Source organism: Colletotrichum scovillei (genome assembly GCF_011075155.1).
Source record: "Colletotrichum scovillei strain TJNH1 chromosome Unknown Contig00006, whole genome shotgun sequence".
Lineage (NCBI taxonomy): Eukaryota > Fungi > Ascomycota > Sordariomycetes > Glomerellales > Glomerellaceae > Colletotrichum > Colletotrichum scovillei.
This window is the reverse complement of record NW_023336264.1, coordinates 20044-36108: the sequence shown is the minus strand read 5'-3', so window position 1 is coordinate 36108 and position 16065 is coordinate 20044. Positions and strand designations below refer to the sequence as shown.

General features: G+C 51.8%; 5 protein-coding genes across 5 annotated transcripts; 4 read left to right on the top strand and 1 right to left on the bottom strand.

Moving 5' to 3' along the window:
* Nucleotides 1-1552: 1552 nt before the first annotated feature.
* Nucleotides 1553-2855, top strand: HER10_EVM0000087 (short-chain dehydrogenase; the record flags this gene model as incomplete). The annotated part of the gene is made up of 3 exons (XM_035469882.1): nucleotides 1553-1623; nucleotides 1780-1918; nucleotides 2202-2855. 3 exons carry the CDS (start codon nucleotides 1553-1555, stop codon nucleotides 2853-2855), a joined length of 864 nt encoding a protein of 287 aa, XP_035331997.1.
* A 351-nt stretch (nucleotides 2856-3206) lies between these two features.
* HER10_EVM0008168 (isocitrate lyase) lies at nucleotides 3207-4965 on the bottom strand (the record flags this gene model as incomplete). Its single annotated transcript, XM_035477700.1, has 2 exons — nucleotides 3207-4600; nucleotides 4665-4965. The coding sequence occupies 2 exons, from the start codon at nucleotides 4963-4965 to the stop codon at nucleotides 3207-3209; spliced, it is 1695 nt and encodes a 564-aa protein (XP_035332967.1).
* Nucleotides 4966-5922: 957 nt separating this feature from the next.
* HER10_EVM0000523 (2-methylcitrate synthase) lies at nucleotides 5923-8119 on the top strand. Its single transcript, XM_035470301.1, has 3 exons — nucleotides 5923-6382; nucleotides 6443-7317; nucleotides 7375-8119. The coding sequence occupies exons 1-3, from the start codon at nucleotides 6335-6337 to the stop codon at nucleotides 7868-7870; spliced, it is 1419 nt and encodes a 472-aa protein (XP_035332048.1). The 5' UTR covers nucleotides 5923-6334; the 3' UTR covers nucleotides 7871-8119.
* A 1421-nt stretch (nucleotides 8120-9540) lies between these two features.
* Nucleotides 9541-10185, top strand: HER10_EVM0008816 (uncharacterized protein; the record flags this gene model as incomplete). The annotated part of the gene is made up of 1 exon (XM_035478325.1): nucleotides 9541-10185. One exon carries the CDS (start codon nucleotides 9541-9543, stop codon nucleotides 10183-10185), a length of 645 nt encoding a protein of 214 aa, XP_035333047.1.
* Nucleotides 10186-13516: 3331 nt separating this feature from the next.
* On the top strand, nucleotides 13517-15677 carry HER10_EVM0003287 (sulfate permease; the record flags this gene model as incomplete). The annotated part of the gene is made up of 3 exons (XM_035472969.1): nucleotides 13517-13838; nucleotides 13890-14782; nucleotides 14841-15677. 3 exons carry the CDS (start codon nucleotides 13517-13519, stop codon nucleotides 15675-15677), a joined length of 2052 nt encoding a protein of 683 aa, XP_035332376.1.
* Nucleotides 15678-16065: the final 388 nt, after the last annotated feature.

Sequence of the window (16065 nt, the reverse complement as noted above, 5' to 3'; positions counted from 1 at the left end):
ACCGCTTCCATTACCGCTTCGCTTGCCTGGCGCCTCTCCGCCCTTGATTCCCCAAGTCACCAAGTGTTTCCGGATGGTACGGTTACAGGCACACACCGTATTCACTCTACCACCTGCATTCTGCCGCCATGCCGCCCAATCTTACACCGTCCGGAGTACGAACACCTACCTACACACCTTGACACCTGACGAGACGCTCAGTGGCGACTTGTCTGATCAACTTTCAATCCAGCAGATCCCTAGTCTGTGCCTTTCTTGGTCTGTACTCCTAGTCCGATAACTCTGAGCCTTTAGCTCTCGCAATTCGATGCTATTGGCCTGGGTTCGCCTTAGCTCACCAATCCAGCTGCACTCTCGGAACCATGCACATAGGGTCTCGTTCCTTTGTTCCCCAACTGGCTCTACTACCTACTGCTATCCAAACGTCTACCGATGATGGGGTTTTCTTATATCTCCAAGATAGAGAGATAAGGCATGCCGCGAAAGGTGCAGCCAGCCTCTGGAGGTAGCGCTCGCTCGAATCACCCTCTCGCCTACGGACACCTCACCCAACCTTAGCAGCGTACGGAGTACCACAGTGTCTCTCTCTCATATTCCCCCTCCATCAGACACGGAGGGGTTGGTTCCTGACTTGGACGTCCGTCATGCAACGCCGCGGTCTGACCCACTGATAAGAGATAACGCGATATCGGAACTTGCGCCCGTCGACACGTTTTATGCTCCGTATTTGGAAATCCACCAACGCATGCGATGCCGCCTATCGTTGACCGACAAGCTCCGTTCTGATCAGTGGTAGACGGACGGTCCATCGATCACGATCCAAGCCGTTTCTTTTACATCCATAGGACTGTACAGCTGGACAGGCACAACATGGAGTAGGGACAGCATGGCCCTGGCAACGATGCGCAGCTGCGTGCCCAACCCGCCAACCTAGGTCGGTCCTGGCTGCACCCCGTCACCCCGTGTCACATATGGGAGCCGAGATGGTGTTCCCGATGCGCCGTTGTCGGATCAATCTCGCCAGAGGAAGGCTCGAGCAGCTAATCGTGAGCAAGGAAGGGGGTGGGCGTTGATGTCTGGTGTATCTCGATATGTATCCGTACCGCGCTTGCGCGCTTTGTATCCAGTGCCTACTCCGTGTTTGCGACTATCTTAGCAGTCCCGTCCATCATTCTGTCTTAGTCGATGGAAATTGGCCAGGGCGGCAACAAGTGGCCTGGACCCCGGATTTCCTTGACTCATTTCTTGCCAGACGACGGCCTTCTATCCTTCTTCGGCTCCATTCAACTAGACCAGCCCCGTCTTGCTGATTTCTTTAAACACATCGTGCCCGTCGCATCGTGGTGACAGTCCTGCTCTTCTCTCTTCTCATCAACACACTTTGTTTCCAACTTAGAGCTCCAAGCTACCAACGGCACTTTGACTACCACACCAGAACCTTCGAACCCCAACTCACTCCTCCGCCACTTCGCGATTCACCAACTGTGACTTGCGATTCAACATCACAGCAACAACAAAAACACACACTTCGAAAGACATCAACACACTTAAAATGGGTTCCGTTCCTGCTGAGATTGGAGGTCGCCTGGCTGGCAAGAACGCCGTCGTCACCGGCGCTGCTGGGTAAGGTCACCCAATGCAATGTTGCAACCCCCCTCATGGTCTCAGAGGCGCCTTATCAGCACGGCGCATCGGGATGAGTCCCCAGTGGCTGGGCGTTCACCGCATCATACACACATGGCATACAGGATCCGATAAGCTGACAAGCACTTGTGACAGTGGCATTGGCTTGGAGACGACCATTCTCTTTGCGAAGGAGGGCGCCAGCGTTGCTATGGCCGATATCTCTGCCCCGGCACTCGAAAAGGCGAAGGCCAAGGTTCTGTCGCTGCTCCCGTCGGCCAGAATTGAGACCAAGGTACGTTGAGTCAGGCTGCGAATGAAAAGTGTTGGAAGATCCCATTCCCGCCGCTCCGGCGTGCATCAAATCAAACGCCGACAGCAATGCACTGCACAACGCTGGACGCAGCGACAACAGCAGCACGCCTGCACATTGCACAATCCAAAAAAAAGAATTACCCCGCCATGCCCCGCCATTCATCTTGTCTCGTTTTTCTTGCCTCGTCACACGACACAACGCGAAACCCATCGACTGGGAGTGGTCCATTCAATTTGCTAACGATTTTTCTTCGCCATGATAGGTTACCGATGTTTCCAAGGAGGACCAGGTCAAGGCCCTCATCGATTCCGTTGATGCCTGGGGTGGACTCGACATTATTTTCAACAATGCCGGAATTATGCACGCCAAGGACGACGATGCTGTGAACACCCCTGAGGAGATCTGGGATCTGACCCAGAACATCAACGTCAAGGGAGTTTGGTTCGGCAGCAAGCACGCCGTTCTCGCCCTCCGCCGCAACAAGAAGACAAAGGGCTCCATCATCAACACCGCCTCAGTTGTCGCCCTTGTCGGTGCTGCTACTCCCCAGCTTGCCTACACCGCTTCCAAGGGTGCCGTCCTTGCCCTTACCCGTGAGCTCGCCATGGTCCACGCCCGTGAGGGTTACCGCTTCAACTCCCTCTGCCCGGCGCCTCTCAACACTCCTCTGTTGCAGGACTGGCTCGGCGACGACGTGCCCAAGCGCATGCGCCGCGAGATTCACTTCCCTACCGGCCGCTTCGGCGAGGCCATTGAGCAGGCTCAGGCTGTTCTCTTCCTCGCCAGCGACGAGTCCAGCTTCGTCAACGGCCACGATATGGTTGTCGATGGCGGCATGACCAAGGCCTACGTTACCCCCGAGGGCCCCGCGGCGCCTGCCCCCATCAACAACGCCAGCCGCACCAGCCTCGAGTAAGGGTTGCGTTGCGCTGCTTGTTTGATTGAATCCGATTTTCGCGATATGATACCGTATTGGGTTGGAGTTTAGGGCGCTGGGCAAGAGACTGGGGCATTTACGGCCAAAAGGTCATGATGATGAAACTGTGCATAGACAATTTGAAGCCTTTATTCTTGAAGAAGCTCACAAAACCAGTGATGGTGTTGTTCCGTCTGCGAGATCTCGTGTATTGGCCCAACCTCCCGTCTACACGCAGGCAAACACGGAACATGCAGGCGAGAGGTGTACATCAAGAAACGACAAATTGATATCCTGAAAACGCTAGAAGATTTCCACAACGCCGCCCATATGCATTTTATAGATGGCTCTCTAGTGGAACTGGCTCTCAGTGTTGCCCTCGCCCATGCTCTTACTGCTCGAGCTGCCACTCTGGATAGCCCCGAGGATCCCGTCGATATAGCTAGCGCCACTCCACTTCTGATGCGTCAAAACGTCACAGCCACCTTCCTTCTCGCGCCTCTGCACAATGTTCACATACGCCAGCATGCCATCCTTCTTGAAGTCCCTCGCAAGCTCGTTCGTGATGGTGGCGTTGGAGTGCAAGCCAGCAAGCGAGATAAGCTGCAGCACGAATCCTTCCTTGGCAATATCCCAAATAAAGCTCTTGAGCGTCTCGTCTGTGAATCCGTGTGCCATCCAGTTGAACGAAGGGCTGAGGTTGTAGACGAGCCCCTTGCCCGGATAGACGGCGCGGACGGCCCTGACGAGATCTGTGGCGACCTTGACGTTGGGATCACCAGTCTCGACCCACAGGAGGTCAGCGTAGGGGCCAAAGGCAATGGCGCGCTTCGTGGCGGCGTCCATGCCGGCGCGGTAGTGGTAGAAGCCTTCGCGCGTGCGGGGCACGTCCCAGGAGAAGTAGACGGGTGTCGAGGTGTGCTCGTTGGCGAGCTTGCGGCGCTGGGAGATTCCCATATCGCGGTTGGAGCGTGTCGCTTCGAGATACGCGTCAATCTTGTCCTGGGAGACACCCTCCTTTTGCATATGCGCCACGGCGGCCTCGTCAAAGGTCACAAGCTTGGTGCTCTTGACCCAGTTGGCCTCGAAAGCGTCGATTTCGGCCCCAACCGCGCCCTTGGCCTCCATGGCCTGGATAGTCTCGGCGAGGGGCTCGAAGCTCGGATCCGCCACGCCCAGGATGAACTCGTGATCGCGAACGTCAATGGCACTACTGATGAGCTTTCCGCTCTCCGAATCGGTGCGGGCGATGACGAGGTTCTCGCAGCCCATGACGTCCCATTGGAAACGAGCGGCGTTGAGACGGTTGATGTGCTCGCCAATGGGGACGAGGACCTTGCCAGCCAAGTGGCCGCACTTCTTGCCGCCGTGGAGCTGATCCTCAAAGTGCACCGCCGCGGCGCCGTTCTCTGCGAAAAGTTTGGCGAGCTTGAGAACGGCAGAGAGACCGCCGTGTCCGGTGTCGCCATCGGCAATGATGGGTCGTAGATAGTCGACATACGGGGTCTTTGCGCGTTCTTCGGCCTTGAGCTTCCGCCGAGAATCCCATTGTTTCCGATCATGCATCGACTGCGCCTTGGCGAGACGCTGGACTTGGTTCGGAACGGTGTTGTAGGGATAGTCGCCAAAGTCGGGGGAAACCTCGTTGGTAGAGGTCAGAAGGGAGGAGCAGGCCCAGCCTGAGATATACAGGACTTCTTGGTGAGGGGCCTGCTGGGTCATTTGGACAGGATCAATGGCGCCCACTACAAGATATCGGCGGTTAGCATTTACCCATCTATAGAAAGGTGGGGAGAGGAGTGTCCGTACTCGTATGGATAGGCTTGCCCTCAGCTTCCCGCTCCTTGACGAGGTTGAAAAGCTTTCTAGCCATGACGGAGCTCGGGTATGACTGATGCTGCGAACCGCGCTTGGAAACCACATCGGCTGAGCTGTATGGCCGCTTTATTCCTTCGTATCTCGGTGACTGCCACCATGCCTCAACCTCTTTGATCTGTGCTTCGTACAGTTCATCCTCGGCAGCACCGGCCTTCTTAGACTCGGCCAGAAGTTGGAAGTTATCGCTAGGAGGGGCGGAAGCAGAGAAGGGGTTCTTGGGTGTTTGTGCCATGTTCCTTGTTTTTGAAAAACAGCGCACAGCAGCAGCAGCAGTAGCAGGTGTTGAAGACGGGCTGATGAGAGGAACCCTCCGGGTGACTGCTCGCGCAGCAGCTCGTCGCATCATTGTCGTGTCTCTTTTTCCTAGAGGTAGGAGTACCGAGATGCTGCAAAGTGTGAAGGAGAAGCACAAGATAGAATCTGCAAGACTTTCCCCGGTCGTGGTATTGTCTACAGAGCGATGATGCCCGTCTATTACGAGGAGTTTAGCGTCGTATCGCCGGCGAGGCAGGTTTCTACCAAAGCAAATCCGAAAGGCAACGACTCGGTACTCGGGACAAAGGATGTTACATAAGAATAGCTGAATGGGAATAACGTGGGAAATGGCCAGGCGCAATTGGGAGCGCCCAACTTCGGCGAGTCTTAGCCGGGCAAAAGCGAATCAACAGCCTTGGTAAGCAGCGGCAAGACGAATGTCACCACGTGCAAGGGCAATGTGAGGTGCTCCCATTGGTCAATTGACAAGACCAAAGGTCCGCAGTTGCGTCGGCTTGCCTCGGCCCATTCTTTTCCCCTCATCGGCCACAGACTCACAGTGCAAGCGACGTGGGGAAGGACTGATCACGGATGTTAAAGCAGCTATGTACTGCGTACCTATGGTGAAGCAAATATGGGTCTGTGAACTTCCCCGGCCACTCACGGCGCACGGGATATGGGCAATGACGCTCCGGCCGCTGGAACGGGCAAAAAGCTGGGGTCCCGTCCCCTGTGGTTCCAGTGCACTCCCCCACCGACCTTGAAGACCACCCCGCCAGCGTCTTAATAGCCACAATATCTACCTACCTAAGTACCTTAGGTACCGGGCACACAACCCAAAGAAGCCCGCTTAACATGGGATTGGTAGTTTCCCTACCGTGTGATGTTAAGGCACCGGACCGGCATACCTACTACCTTGCCCGTACATGGCTGACGGCGGTCTGAGGAGTGCAGCAGCGCGCTGACTTACACATCCCCTCTCCCGCGGGGGTAGGTCAGTGCCGCTCATCCAGGCTTCCCCAACCTCGGGTCAAGCTGTTTGTCTCGGCCTGCTGCGGTACCTGCTTATCTAGCTAGGTCGGCACAATGTGAAGTTCCCTCGCCCGTCTGCTCGTGACTTTTCTTCCTCAAATTTCTCCTCCTACAGTAGTTTCATCACCAGCTGCTTGTCTCTGTCAACCTACCTCCAGTACTCCTTAGATAAATTTGACCCGATCCAGCCGATTGATTCAGTAGCCATTCAGCTACTCCTGCCTTTCCTGGTCACCTTATTCAGTCCTCCTCTACCCCTCCCCATAACTTCTCCGTCACCGATCCTCCCTTTGAACTTCTCTCGGTTGACAGCCATGGCTATGAATATCACAAAAGGCACCAGAGCTCTTGGAGCTCTGAGGGTAAGTCGAAGCCATACCAATCAACATACCGCTAGACGGTTATGGTCTAACAACCCGTAGCCTCTGGCAGCTCGTTCTGCCCTCAATGCGCGCCAGTATTCAACTTCCGAACCGGACCTCAAGACCACACTAAAGAGCGTCATTCCCGCCAAGCGGGAACTTCTGAAGAAGGTCAAGGCACACTCGTCCAAGGTCATTGGGGAAGTCAAGGTCGAGAATACTCTTGGTGGCATGCGAGGCCTCAAGGCTATGGTTTGGGAGGGATCTGTCTTGGATGCGAATGAGGGCATTCGGTTCCACGGCAGGACCATCAAGGATTGTCAGAAAGAGCTTCCCAAGGGAAAGACTGGAACAGAAATGTTGCCCGAGGCCATGTTCTGGCTTCTTCTTACAGGCCAGGTCCCGTCTACAAGCCAGGTTCGCCAATTCTCTCGCGAATTGGCTGAGCAAGCTCAGTTGCCCGCCTTTGTCAACAAGCTTCTCGACGATTTCCCCAAAGACCTGCATCCAATGACCCAATTTGCCATTGCCGTCTCTGCTCTCAACTACACCTCCAAGTTTGCAAAGGCCTACGAGCAGGGTATCAACAAGGCTGACTACTGGGAGCCTACTTTCGACGACTCCATCTCGCTGCTGGCTAAGCTGCCCACGATCGCTGCCAAGATCTACCAGAACTCCTACCGTGGCGGCGGCGCTCTGCCCGCAGAAGTAGACCTGGAGCAGGATTGGTCTTACAACTTTGCTGCCATGCTTGGGAAGGGTGGCAAGGCGAACGAGAACTTCCAAGATCTCCTCAGATTGTACCTCGCTCTCCACGGAGACCATGAGGGCGGTAACGTTTCCGCCCATGCCACTCACCTGGTTGGCAGCGCCCTTAGCGATCCCTTCCTAAGCTACAGCGCTGGTCTTCAAGGTCTCGCGGGTCCTCTTCATGGGTATGTTGTATCATCGATTGCTGCTGTTTTGACAAGCCAATGCTGACCTCCATATAGACTTGCCGCGCAAGAGGTTCTTCGGTGGATTCTGCAGATGAAGGACAACATCCCCTCGTCCTATTCTGATAAAGATGTCACAGATTACCTGTGGTCCACCCTCAACTCCGGCAGAGTTGTCCCTGGCTACGGCCACGCTGTCCTGCGGAAACCCGACCCTCGGTTCGAGGCTCTGATGGATTATGCCGCCGCTCGACCTGAGATCGCACAAGACCCCGTCTTCCAACTGGTGGAAAAGAACAGTCGAATTGCCCCCGAAGTGCTCAAGAAGCACGGCAAGACCAAGAACCCTTACCCCAACGTCGACTCAAGCTCTGGAGTCCTATTCCATCACTATGGCTTCCACGAGACTCTGTACTACACCGCCACCTTTGGTGTCTCCCGTGGCTTGGGACCCCTTGCTCAATTGATCTGGGACCGAGCATTGGGACTGCCCATTGAGCGGCCCAAGAGCATTAACCTGGAAGGTCTTCTTAAGCAAGCTGAGAGCTCGTGAGCCAAGTTATCTTGAGCAATGTAATGGGGAATTAGATGAATTTGACTACAATAGCTTTGCTGGTATCTAGATATAGCCGGAGTTTATCCAGGAATCTTATGACACATCATCACAGGATACATCTTCCGAAGCTCTCGACACTTTTTACTGATATCGTAAGCCGAGTAACATTCCGTAGTCAAAAACAAACTGTTGTCTACGACTGACGCATGGCCTCTGGCTGTCAGTTTCTGGATAATACATTCAGGCTTGGGAACTTTGATGCCAGGCGTGAGCTTTTGAGTTTTATTGAGCGATACCATTATGCCACGATCCAACACGAAGTGAATTGTCTTAAATAGAAGTCATGAGCACCTTCCTTGTCTCGGACTGCGGTAGCTCTAGAAGTAAGGTTTGGTCAAGACAATAGCTGCCGGGATCCCAAGTTCACAATACGAGCGGCTTTTTGTGCAGAGTCCCCCTCCTAGAGTGCCTAATGCCTAGCAAAGTTAATCCAGGAGATTCACATTTCGCTACGGGATGAATGATAAAAGCCGCTTTCTGCAAGTTAGTGCAGCCTGGCCAATTACATTAGACAACGATGAGCACACAATGAGGCAAAACTTGGATGACTCTAGGCTAAATTCGCCTTCAACGAGAGGCTTTTTTGTCGCCAGAACATGCTCAAGTGCCACTAAGACTTATATGCTCGCCACATTGAGCGATGTCACCTCGGTTGGCCAAAGCAATATGGAGGTCTAACAATGCGTAGCACTGGCGCCTCCGCTACTGTTCTCAGAACATGGTCTGGCTTTGCGCGTAGTAATGCAACTTCCCCTTTTGAAGAAGGCTCGCATTAGACTCAGCTCAGCTTTTCAAGGCCAAGAATTCGGGCATCAGCTGGAATCATTAATGCATAAGCGTGGTCAGCTAAGATGTTTCTTCGCTCCCAAGTTCTGATGGCTGGCCATCGTTGCGCCGAGACATCAAGAGAAGCCTTTGTACATGTGAAATTGTTGGAAGCGGCTGGTATCGTCTGTGGTTTCTCATGTGGTAAAAATCTTTCTCGAAGTGGTGAATATTGCATTCATCAAGTTTACTTCTCAAAGGAACTCTGGGCGCATCCCTAGCCGTATAATACTAGTTTGTCTAGACCGAATATGACCTGCTCCGATATCATTGGTACGGCTGGTCCAGAACATCAAATCCCAATCTTGTGGCGTTCTAGTACAGCTGTCAGCTGATGAATCATTCTGTGAGCAATTTAATTTCATTTGGTCTTCGCTCAAGGCTCGCCCGCCTAATGTGATTGCGGTTTGAACCAAATCTCTTTGATGTATCGTGTAGTCAACTTCTGGTATTTGAGTAACTTCAGGAATAGCTCTATTATTAACCGAATTTGGCACTGCGAGAAGGTTACTTGTGGTGTTTTGTCTCGTATTCGGCAGGCTCAGTTGACCTCGGCCTCAAGGAGAACCAACTGAAGAGGGTCAATATCATTTGATAACTCTAGCCCATCAGCTATCATGTGTGCTTCTTCGATATGGGTATAAATACACGAGATCAACACCAATCTGAGAACTGTGTTTTCCATCACTGCTCTATCGAAACTACTTAGACAAAAGTGTTAATAACACCAGAGACACTGCATCATTCATTCATACCCTTCAAAACCTTACACAGACTCCAACATGAAGGGCCTTTTTGCTCTGTTCCTAGCGGTACAGGCGGTAGCCAACCCCCTGGGGCCGACTGGAGCCTCTGATACACCTGATCCCAAGGAAATCCAGATCGTCAGCGCAAGCTTCTCGGGAAGTGGTTGCCCTCAAGGCTCCGTCTCAACCACGATTTCTCCAGACCGTACGGTCATCACCTTTGGCTTCGACAAGTTTCAAACCTACATTGGTCCGGGACTCTCGGTGGCCGAACGCTCCAAGAACTGTGCTCTTCACCTTAGCCTCAAGTATCCAGGTGGTTTTCAGTTCGCTCTTGTGGACAGCACATACCATGGGTATGCTCAGCTTGAAGAAGGGGTCACTGGAACATTCTACTCGACGTACTTCTTCTCTCAAGACGCTGCAGCCACTACTACAACGCAGACTTCCATCACCGGAGGTGGCATCTGGCTTAATGGCCAGGTCTATACCAAGCAGGACACCATCCCTACTGCAGCTCTCATTTATTCGCCTTGCGGCGCGACGGGCATCCTTAACGTCAACAATCGTATTGCTCTTACGTCCAAGAACTCCCAGGCTTACGGTTCTATCACCGACGATGATGCCACGGTAGCATTTACTCAACAGATCAATATCAAGTGGCTGCCTTGCAAGAAGTAGATTGAACCGTGGTCTCCCAAACTCACTGTTAAGGAGCGCTACCAGTATGTTTCACCTCCTAGGATGGTACGGGAATGATACTGGTGCTAGCTTCTATATGGAGCTGTACAATGGTATGAGAAGTTTGAGAGCGCAGTAGTCCAGTACATGAGGTTACGGAATCAACGAAGGGGGGTATTGGGTATTGGCTCAGCACAGAAACAGACATTGATAATCCATCTTCACCCAATATCCGTCAATCCAGTTAATCCACGTTTTCTTTCGATCTTCCTCTACCTTCTGCAATTATAGATCAAACAACAGATATGAGCTAGCCCCTTACCATGCCTCATTATCTTACACACACAGCCCACATCTTTGACATCAAATTGTTCGATCAAAAGATGGGAGTATCCCGGGTTAGATTGTGACCAGAAGATATCAATGGTGACTTCCATATACGTAGTTACAGCCATGTGCCATAATCTTCAAGGCCCAGGAACTGGTCAAACATCAAGAGGTTTCAGGCGAGAAGAATTCAAGGGGGTATCCACCAGACGGATATTTTAGAGAAGCTCAGATCAGTAAGCAAAGCCAGAGTGAGCCTTTCAATGAACTGCGCGTTGTCGTCGTTCACGATAACTACGTAGCTGGAGAAGTGAGAGTAGACGCTGAGCACCGCCTCACATCCGGCCAGACTATACGGGCGTACCAAATCATTGAAATGACAAAGCAACATGTATCCTCAGCTGTTTCTATGTCTACGTTGACTCCAAAAGAAGCCTACGTCTGTACGCAATCGAAAATTTCCAGGAGAGTTGCTTTTGACGTCTGGAGATCTCCCCGACTTCCTCCACTCAGTGGCCGCGTCTGTTACAGGAACCCCCGCAGAAGCTAAGCTTTTGTCCCGCTGCTCCGCACTCCATGATTTGCGCCGCTAAGTACCTAAGCCCACCGGTTAGTGGAGTAATAAAAGCCCATCATATCAGCTGAAGCCCCTGAGGCGCATCAATGCAGCCTTCTGTCGGTGCCACCTTCCATACTGGCCGGATCCGACCCCCCACACGGAGAAGCAACCTATTCTGTGAATCAAGGACAATCTCAGTGCCCCCAACCACGGGGCCGCCAGGTTAATCCCGCTCCAACCTATCATTGACGTAGCAAGTGCACTAGCAGCTTCAACAACGTGTGCATGTTTCAAGGAAAGCGCCATGATAGCCACTTATCTTGACAGAGTAGAAGGATTATCAAGTGCCCTATAGGCAAAGACAATGATTCGTTGAGGGCGAATACCATATCAATCGAAGGATCGATGAAGATCCACCCCCGCAGCCGAGTAGGACTGCCCGGCCAAAACGGTATAGACACGAAAGTAACCTTGATTATGCCATCTTAATGTTCAACTTGCCTTGGAGGGCCTTGCATCGTGGCGGAGGAAAAAGACTGCCGGCGCGCCCACCGCTGCGCTCGGATCCCGAGCTGCTGTGCCCCCCTTTTCATCGCAACAGCCGGTGCTGTCTGTCTCCTGTCTACCTTCCATGTGACCTACCTGGAACTTCTCCTCGAGTAGTTGGCTGCAAAACGCAAGAGCGTACGACTCTAACCCTGGCGCAATATAGCATGCTATGCTCGCTCTTCGAAAGATATAACTCCACTTGGTGCTGTAACTGCAAAATACCTGTCACCTGCATCAGGGTTTTGGAACCATCTGTTGAGATCCCAGCGACTTATCCTCATTCGCCCATCTAATCATATCTCTGGAACGATAAACTCAGCCAACCGGCCGTTCTCGGCATCTTTGGAATTGACTCGGGGTCTGTCCCTGGATCATGTCAGCCAACGGTAAGGTTATACGTGCTCACGTCAGTTCAATTATCCGCCAGGCCTTCCTCCTTCAGCAGAGTTCAGGATGTTTGGATGTACGAAGTCACTAAGCATTCAAAATGTGTGATAATAGTTCGTAATCTGCGTATGCTTGGTATCATTAGCTTCAACGAGACCCAAGTTTAAGGTAGCTAGGCGCAAATAGCGGATTTCTATCTGCGCCAACTTTGCGATGGGAAAGTGACACGCAATTACAACGAAGGAAACCTCTCCAAGCGAAGAGTGCCAGTTGATGCTAGATGAGCTGCTCATCATGAGCAATACTGCTTTCCCCTACTCACCACCAATCCAACTGATTTCTAGCTCAAATGCCAATCAGACGCAGAGCATACCTCTACGACCAGACTGGCTGGATCGGTTGATTACATCCAGGCTTGAGCATGGGAGTTCGGCCCTATTCAAAGGAACCATGAAAAGCATTCTTCTAAAATAAATTGCAGATCGTGTTCTGTCTCAAGTTGTGAAGCAACCTGGCGTCGGGTGTTGGAATGTCCATTCCCAGTGCGCCCTGGAGAGGCGGCAAGTGATCACGACTGATATCATCAGACGGTGAATCCAGTCAGTAAGAGAGTGACCCAGTCCAGTCATTTCAAAAAGACCTCGAGTACTGGGAACCGCCAAACACGTCCATGTTTCCTCAGCGGGGCTCATAGCCATATAACTGACTTGCGTCTGTACCGCATGGAGGCGGGGACTCCCTGTTTCATCTGAAGCTTGAACCAGTCAAGCTCTTTGATCCAAGTCCAAGCCACCTCTGATAGTACCGCTGCATATACCCGTCGGCTACCCCCGTCCCGGGGTACCCAAACCCACACTGCGTTTTATCCTTGGCGCAAATGATGGAGATCTCAAGTGCCGATGTGGAGCAGATGTCTTTGTGCGCGAACAATATCCAAACCTCAAGAGCCATCTCAAGCATATTATCCAACACCACACTAAATGCCGAAAGACCTGTTACTTGACAGGGAGACTACTGAACACTCAAATGATTCAGGATCATGACTACTGTCCGCGGACGGTCAAGTTTTCGCCGTAGCTAAATAAAGAGACAAGCAGGCCAAGGCCAATCATCGAATGGGAGTACACACCAGAAAGACGCACAGTTCTTAATTTGGCATCGGAATAATACTTTGGAACATCAAGACGAGAAAGGGTTGTCCCGGCAGCTCGCCCGCCGCAGCTGACATCGGAATGCCACTCAAAGTTTAATGCATGAAATCAGTCATCCCAATACTTCGCCTCTTCTAGGTAGTAGATTGCCGCATTCTACCATGGCAAGGTATGAAGTCTGACCGCACGGCAAGAAAGCCGTTGACGCAGACACATCCGATAAAAGGTATTGATCTCACCGTCGAAGGTCATGGTTCGTTTGATGAGGTGTGCTGTCTCGACCTTGATGATTACATGGCAGACACATTCTTTCTCTTTGCTTTGATCACTTGCCAGATTTCCGCTGACGGCAATAAACATGAAGTTCTTCGAAAACGCCAAGTCTGAGTTTCAGACAGACAGCACTATCAATACAGTCCGGAGAAAGGTGGCCTCAGGGCTCCCAAGATTGCCCCAAGCAACCGGACAGTATCTCATCGAAAAAGTTCCTATTGTTCAGTGGCTTCCGCAGTATCACCCAAAATGGCTCCTGTCCGACTTTATTGCAGGAATGACGATTGGTGTCATGATGATTCCTCAAGCATTGGCCTATGCAAAGATAGCAACGATCCCCGGGGAGTTTGGTCTCTATTCTAGCTGGCTACCAGCTGCCATTTACGTCTTCATGGGGACTTCGAAAGGTGCGTACGACCAATATGCTCAGGTGTATTCATTTTCTAACATTGATTCAGACCTCTCTACCGGGCCAACTTCCATCATGGGCCTCCTTACCGCCGAGATTATCACGGATCTCAAGACAGAAGGTTTTGCTGCCCAAGACATCTCATCAGCCGTCGCGTTGATGGTCGGCATATACTCGCTCATTGTTGGACTGCTAAAACTCGGCTTCATCTTGGAATACATTTCAGTCCCAGTTCTGTCTGGGTTTCTGTCTGCAGCTGCTATTACGATTCTTTTGGGCCAGGTTGGCTCGCTTGTTGGTCTTAGCGATGTTCCCTCCGGCACCTCGGCTATCATCAGTAACGTTCTGTCACGTATCCCGGAGATGGAGCCTCTTACGATCGCTATTGGATTCAGTGGTATTTTGATGCTGTACATCCTCGAATTCATTGGAAAGAAGTGGGGAAAGAAGAGCGCAGCAATCAAATTCGCCTGCAGTAGCCGAGCGGTCATCCTATTGCTCATCTACACGACAATCAGTTTCCTAGTCAACAAAGATAGAGCAGACCCCTTGTGGGCTATCAGCAAGGTCAAGGCCAACGGTCTTCAAGCGCCAAAGATTCCTGCCGGAGACCTTGTCTCCAAGGTTACCACCAGAGCAATCGCCCCTCTCGTAGCTTCGGCCCTCGAGCATCTGGCCATCGGAAAGGCCTTTGGCCGAAAGAACAACTACGCCATCGACGAAAGCCAAGAACTCTGTTATCTCGGCATCACAAACACCATCAACAGCCTTTTCGGAGCAATGAGCGTGGGCGGTGCCATGTCAAGGACAGCTGTGAACTCAGAGTGTGGTGTCAAGAGTCCGCTTAGCGGCGCCTTTACCGCTGGGTTCATTCTTCTCACCTTGTATAAGCTTTCAGGAGCTCTGTTTTGGATCCCCAAAGCTACTCTTTCTGCAATTATCGTACGTTCAAAACGCCCCTCCTCTCTTATATCGGCGTAAGCTAACAGACTTTCACCAGATCATGGCCGTTATACACATCATTGGCCCTGTTTCTGTATTCTACCGTTACTGGCGTATTTCGTTCATGGACTTTGTAGCTTCGATGCTCTCTTTCTGGGTCACACTTTTTGTGTCTACGGAGATGGGCATTGCTTTCGCGGTGTTATTCAGCATAGGATACACCTTGGTTCGATCCGCATTCCCGAAGGTCAAGACGTTCTCAGCTACAAGCGGCCAGAATCGCACGATTCAGCGAGAGCAGGCAGCTGTGCCTTCTGTTGCAGAAGATACATTCGTTCCCGAAGACGCCATGTTAATCAGTTTCACTGACTCAATCTTCTTCCCAAACGCCGGCCGGATCAAGAAGTCAGTGCTTGAGTCAGTTAAAGTACAGTTTGAACGACAAGAGGTTGGTGATCAGTCACAGAGCAAGTCAGTCGATAGATCTTGGAGTGTCGCATCGTCTAAACGCATCGAAATGTTGCGGAAGCGAGACAACGTCATGCCCTCGAGCAAGCAGATGGCTGTCATGGTCTGGGACCTGACACATGTGCCGTTTATCGACGTAACGGGAGTACAGACACTTTCCGAGTTGAAGGAGGAAACGAAACAGCATGTAGGAAAACAGATGACACTCAGGCTGGTAGGAATGAACAGCAAAGCCCGCCGCAGATTCTCTCGCGCTGGCTGGAAAATTGTTCAAGACCGCGAGGTTGACGACTCAACTCCAGAGCACGTCGACGTTGCGTACGAGTCTATAGAGGCGGCTTTATGGGATAGAGACTTTGCGGATAGGGATGAAAAGTCAGGACTCCAGGGAAGAGCATACTACAGCCCCCGAGAAGGGTCTCCATAGCGATGAGCTGGGTGTCAGGTGTGCAGGTCGATGCTAGGGTTCTCGAGGAGAGGCGAGCGTTGAAAATCTGCTCCTCTCCAGTGGCTGTATCTTATCGTTCTGGTTCTGTTATTCTCGTTGACGAGAGTTTGGGTTGCATGCTTGGGACTTTTTGCCTTTGGAGGAAACGATAAGGAGCCCTGGTGGCCCCTCGAATGAGTACATCAGAAAGCATAGCAAAAAAAGATGATCAGATTTCTTCTAATTTTGTTCAATAAATTCTAAGCGGATTATACGTCTCCAAGGAGTAATTGAATGAGTTATTAATTATTCTACTTTGCACCCATTCATACACTTCTAACGTCACCGTGCATTACTTTTATGTCGACAAAGCCCACGCGTTTGCCGA